Source organism: Chaetura pelagica, unplaced genomic scaffold (genome assembly GCF_000747805.2).
Source record: "Chaetura pelagica isolate M959 unplaced genomic scaffold, ChaPel_1.0 scaffold369, whole genome shotgun sequence".
Taxonomy (NCBI): Eukaryota; Metazoa; Chordata; class Aves; order Apodiformes; family Apodidae; genus Chaetura; species Chaetura pelagica.
This window is the reverse complement of record NW_009970235.1, coordinates 1,795,757-1,801,962: the sequence shown is the minus strand read 5'-3', so window position 1 is coordinate 1,801,962 and position 6,206 is coordinate 1,795,757. Positions and strand designations below refer to the sequence as shown.

The window sequence follows — 6,206 nt, the reverse complement described above, 5'->3', positions numbered from 1 at the left end:
TTCCCCAAACACAAAACCAACCAGCAGATCTTGTGGCTCTTAAAGCAAGTGTTCACATTGAGTGGTGAAAGTAGCTTCTTCGGGGTTTCTGAGGTTCTGATGGATATCCTGAAAACACCAGGCAGATGTTTTAGCATCTAAACTCTAGTGAGAGGCTTGCCTTGACTGTTGCCTGGTGTACAAGGGCACTCAGGCAGCGCAAGTCAGCACAGGCCAGTTCAGCACTCGGCATGAGGTTTGGAGGTTGTGCAATGGACAGGGACATGGTCACAAGTGAAATGCTGCAAAGCTACCTCGTTCCAGGAAGCACTGACTCACTTGTGGAGGCTGATCTGGCAGGGAAGGGCAGTACACAGGTGTCACTGCTCCAGCCAAGCACGTCATCTGATGGCAGCATATTCCTGTGACTTGCAGCTTCCTTTTGTGGTTGCTCTCTGAAATCCCCTTGCATCTCAGGTGTTGCCTTCTCTTGCAGGCCAGAGTCATTCCTGGGGAGCTGCTGTGCTTTTCTCATGGTACTGCCGTTCCTGCCCTCTGTCCATAGCCTGTGAGGATCAAATGTAATTTTGTCCATGGTGCTTCCCTTGTTTTTATAAGCATCAGAGAAAAAAAAAGATATGGAAATACAAACTTTTAATGCTGTCATACCTTCTTTAAACTTCTAGTGCTTTTCTGCATTCTTGGCCACTGATCCATCCTGGCAAAATTCATTTTGTGCACTGGCAGGGAAAGCATTAGCAGCTGAGTTACTGAACCTTGATAAGCCTCAAGTGTTTGTTAGGCACTGCATGATCAGGGTGGTGGTTTTCTTTACAGCTTTCTAAGCCGAGTGGTCTACTATTCTTTGGAGGCAGTGAACCCCAGCACAGGCTGATCCCAGCAGCATGAGTGGACTGATGATTCTTGCCGTAATTGGTGGCATCCAGTTTATGGTGTGTTGGGTCAGTCTGCCTGCTAATTTCCTCAGGGTTCTCCATCCAGAGTGTGCTACCTCTGACTGTGATGCATTTTCCAGCATTTCTTCAGCTGTTTTGTCATGGTTTGGGCCCAACATGACAACAAAGGAACAGCCCCATGGCCGCTCACTTAGCTCCCCCCCCACACACACACTCTGGGATGAGGAGGACAAAGCTCATGGATTGAGACAAAGGACAAAGAGGGTTCTTCACTGATTAAGGTCCTGGGCAAAACAGACTCAACTTGGGGAAAAGTAATAATTTAATTTCATACTAATCAAACACCCACAGGACAGAGACACACACAGAGCAGGGCTTGCATATGTTATCCCCCCCCCTCCCTTCTTCCCACCCAAATCACTTTGTTCCCAGTTTCTCTCTCTCCTTCCCCCCAGCGGCACAGGGGGATGGGGTTTAGAGTCAGTTCACAGGCTGGTGGTTCCTGCTGCTCCGTCCTCCTCAAGGAGAAGGGTTCCTTACAGTCCTGCCCTGCTTCCCCACGGAGTCCCTCCCATGGCAGAGAGTCCTCCATGAACCTATCCTGGTCCTTCCCCCAGGCTTCCCCCAGCTGCTCCAGTACTGGCCACAGAGTCACGGGGGCTTTGGGAACAGGCACCTCCCCTGACCCAGAGGCTTCCACAGCTGCGTCATCCGAATCCACTGGCCTCAAAATCCAAGTCCTGTGGCCAAGTTCACCCCTCCTGGTGCCTTCAAGGAGTGTTCTACCACGTTCCTCCATGAATGCAGGGGCACAGCTGCCATCTCGCCATGGGTTGCAGGGAAACTTCTGCTTGGGCATCTTCTTCCCCTTCTTCCTCCCCAGCCACCAGCAGTGCCCTGCTTTCTCCTGCACAGCTCTTCTCCTTTAAGTGCTCCTCTGCTCAGGTATTATATCAGTTCTTTTGTATGTTAGTGGCAGAGGTGCATCTATTGGTCCTCTAATGGTTCCTTGGTTTTGGAGCAAGGGGAGCTTCTCAGATTCTTAGGGGAGCCACCCCTGGACCCCTTCCCTTGGTACAAAAAAAACCCACCAAACCAAACCAGAACATGTTTTTCTTACATAAAAATAAAAGAACCAGGTAAAGTACAAATCATTGGAATTAACTTGTCTTGTTAATAAAAATGCATATTTAGAAGAAGCTAACAACTCCTAAACCCTATGTATCAAGTTTTCAAGGCACCAGCTCCAAGATAAACCGCTAGAACTGCCTGAAAGGTTTAGGATTCACATAACTAATACGCATGTGGAAGGTAATGGTGAGACAGCAGCTCCAGGAACACCTTGGCAGCCTGTCAAAACTTCAGAGACCCCAAGGGTGCCTGTCATAGCTGGTCCTGTACATGGGTGTCTCAGACATGTGTCTGCACAGAGGCATCCTCGTGCTCCTACCTGTTTTTCCTTGCTCAGGGAACCTGGAGGTGCCATCTCCTGTGTAGCAGCCATCATGACTGAAGTCACAAGATCTGTGTGTAGATGTATGGAGCAAAGCCCAGAGCTTGAAGGAGAGGAGTGACTGCTGAAGGGCTGTCGCTGGACTGAAGTGGCAGGCTGGTGTATCACAGACACACCGTTCTTGGGAAGTGAGACCAGCTGTCTTCTGGAGTTTAACTCCCGTGGCTGAGGCATTCATGCATCTTTCTGCTGGTGCAGATCAGGCAAGAGGACATAGCCACATGGATTAGCGTTTGAGCGAGGTGCTTGTTGCTTCAAGAGTTTTATTTAGCTTCAGAATGCTGATAAGAGCTGAAAAAGACATGTCTGACCTCCCCAGACCTCTTCCTTATTGTGGGGCTCTCTGGCTGGCTGACCCTCCCTTACTGACCTGTTTGATTTACATGTCTACTGGGGTTGGTGGGAAGGGACCTGGGAATCATCAACCCAAGGCTGGGGTTGGTTGTGGCTCTCCTTATCAGACCTTGAACACTTCCAGGCATGGAGCCCCTCACTTCTCCACCTGTCCATCCCAGGGTTGCGTGACCCTCCAGGGAAGTCTTTCTTCCTGTCAAACATGACCCTGCGTGGGTTGATGCTCATTGCCCCATGTTCTATGGTCCACAACAACAAGGAGAGTTGGGCTTTGTTATCTCTGTAACTGTCCCTCCAGGAACTCTAGGCTGTTGTTAGACCTTCACCTCCACATCTTCAGAGAATCCCAGCCCAGCTCCTTCCCCCTCTTTTCCCAGCCTGTGTACTCCAACATCTTGGTAGCCATTGCTGGCCTTTCTGCAGCTTATTCACCTTCCTCTTGGACTGAGGTCCCTAAAACTGGACACAGGATCTGAGTGGGGTCTATGTGAGGCCAAGGAGAGCAGTAACAGCTTCCCTAGTGGTCCTGCATCTCCTAGAGTAACTGCCCAGTCAGTGCTGGCTCATCTGCAGTACGGTAACTGCTGTGATCCCAGGCCCTTATCTCCAGACTTGCTGCTCAACCAGTGCTTAGCCCCAGCCAAAATGCTGCCTGGGCTTACCTGTCCCTGTTCAGGGCTTTGTGCTTCTTCATGAACCTTCTCAGAGTTTTGTCAAGCCCAGAACAAATACAAGTTTTGGTTTCAGGAACTGTATCTTATGGCTGCATGTTCAGGGTGATCCAAAGGCTTCTCTAAAGTCTTCTCTAATTCACCATATGGAGGTGGTGGCTTCTTTGACTCCAGATCTCATCTTAGAAAAGCTGCAGATAATTTTGAAGGCCACCAACAACCCCTGTATAGTCTTATTATGCAGCCCTCAGGCAAACGAGGAATTCCCCTGAATGTTATTTCGAGTGTCCTATAAAGTCCTGAGTCAAAAAAATAATGTCAGCAGTGCAGTGAGGGCAGAAAGTTGTGAGTGATAACTAGTGTCATCATGCTTTAATTAAGCTGCATGGTGACATTTCCTGTATTATAAGCAGTGCCTGGAGCTTCCCCTTTTTAATTTGGTTCTCAGACACTTGGCTTTGATCAGCAGTTTTGACTCATGAGATGTGGGAAGAGCATTGAAATGTTAGCTGGGAATAAAAAAAAACCCTTTCCTTCTTCAGTCTTTCCTGTTCAGGAGGAGAGATTAAATCCAGGAGAGATTTGCAAAGTCTCTCAGCTGTTGTGAAACGTTTGGGTTTTTTTTGTACATGAGTTTTTGTGGTTTAATATAGTGCAGGGAGCACTTGGTGGTGCATTCAGGGTGCAAGACCTCAAAAGTTTTAATGATTGAATGATTCTTTTTGGGCTTTTCTGTGACATTATGTTTTTTGCCGAGCACTGATGATGGTGTCTGGATGGCATCACCTGCAGGAAGGGAGGCAGAGGGATGAAAGCCATCAGTGCTCGGTGACTTCAGGGATTAAACCTGAAGTGCCTGCATCCTATTTTTCCAGAAGGCTCCCCATTTTAGATTCTTTTGTAGCCCTAGGGGAGGTTTTTGTGGCTTTGATTTTGCAAATTATGAAAGTTTAAAACTTCTGCAAATCAGAGCCTGTTGTGTCTGGTTGGTGATCCTCAAGAGGAGGAATCTAAACCTTGTGGGCATCTGTGAAAACAGCTATGTGAGTAACTTTCCATTGACCCCTGAGAACAGAAACCAATGGTGAGCTGAGGCCTTTTTTATTAATGAGATCATGCTTTCCATCTTCTATATGATGAGATCATGCTTGCAGTCCTTCAGCTCCTGCCCCATTCACTGCATCCATTGCAGCATCACAGATCAAGGCAAGTGTCATGCAGGAACAGTGGAGGGAACATAGAGAGAAGGTTACTCAACAAACCAAGGGCTTTGGCAGTCAACTTGACTGAAGAATTTTTCTAGTTTCTGCCTCTTAGCTGCTTGTTCCCATTTCTGATCTCTCATTCTTCACTGGCCCTCAGCTCCGGTAGTGCAACTTTTGGTGTCACCTCACAGACCTGTTTTTAACCCATTACAGTTCCCCAAGTTGGCTTACATCAGCATGCCCCAAGCAGTTGTGTCCATGCTGGAAAGGGGTCCCAGCCACTTCCCTTCAGGAATCTGCAGCCCACAGTGGGATTCCTGTGCAGAACGAAAGCCCTTCACCAAACACAGGAGCCGGAGAAAAGCACCAGCTTGGGCCGTGCAGAGTTCTTCAGTGCTGGCTTTCCAAACTGCATGTCACCATGTTGCACTCTCTTGTGAAGGGAAAACCATTTTAAAGCTTCACATGCTTAAGAGAAAAAACTTGAAACCAATTTTTTTGTTGGGTGTTGGTCTTGCCACCACACCAGTGGGAGTGATTCCTGTCCCACCTTGCAGGGCTGGTGTGGAGAGGGTGGTGTTACTGGGTGGTGTGCTGTCTCGTCTGAGATTGTTGAAGCGTGTGTCCCACACTGTCTGGACATATGAAAAACTCACCTCTCTCTCTTATTTTTCACCAGCTTGCAGGTGTGTAAATACAGGCAGACCTTAGAAAGCTGGAAAGTGTTTCCCATCACCATTGCTAGTTTCTTCTCCAAAACAAGGAAGCTAAGGAGCTTATAATTTAAAAGGCTGTTAATGCATTTTTCATTGTGGTAAAATACTTTATTGTCATGTTCTTGCAAAGAGCTGAGGATTAACCAAACCTTGGTGCAGAACTTGGTGCAGAGGTGGCATTCAGCGTGGCTGATGCTGAGCTAGGGTGTGGTAGTGCAGACAGTTATGGAAACGTGTAGGCCCTGTGATGTTGGATTCTTCTGACAAATGGAGCTGGAAACCACAAGTACAGGAGAGCCTCTCAGGGCTGCTTCCAACTCTGCTGAAGAGAAGGGACTGAAACATTGTGAGGTCAGCATAGCTCCAGTTTCATAGGTGCTACTGGTCTAGGTCAGACCTGCACCACTATCCCTTCAGGACAGGAGGTGGGACATGGCTGTGGGGGAGTGGTTACAGACCTGAAGGCTCACACTGTGGCTCATCCTCTCCTCTCTCTGTTCCCAGCTATATTCTACTACGCTGGTCATGGGTACGAACATTTGGGGAGGAACTACATGGTCCCCGTTGATGCTCCACAACCCTATACCCCTGAAAACTGCATCAGCGTGCAGAGGATCCTCCAGAAGATGCAGCAGCAGCAGACGGCCCTGAACCTCGTCTTGCTGGACACCTGCAGAAAGTGGTAGGGTGCTCTTCCCCATTCCTCACCCAGAATGGGCAGAACATGGTGCTGTGAGGGGTCAGGAGAAACAGCTTCTAGCCTCAGACCTGCTTCAGCAGTGAGCTTCTGCACAACCACATGGGGTTTTGGTGTGGATTGCTGAGTGCACATCCCCTGTTGTGCTGCTGAA

General features: G+C 48.5%; 1 protein-coding gene across 1 annotated transcript in view; it reads left to right on the top strand.

The window, feature by feature from the left end:
* Window positions 1–6,206, top strand: part of LOC104396145 (mucosa-associated lymphoid tissue lymphoma translocation protein 1-like) — a 41,835-nt gene that overhangs the window by 20,650 nt on the left and 14,979 nt on the right. The window contains exon 8 of the mRNA XM_010005950.1: window positions 5,860–6,037. Within this exon, the coding sequence (XP_010004252.1) occupies window positions 5,860–6,037 (178 nt within the window). The remainder of the gene's footprint in view (window positions 1–5,859; window positions 6,038–6,206) is intronic.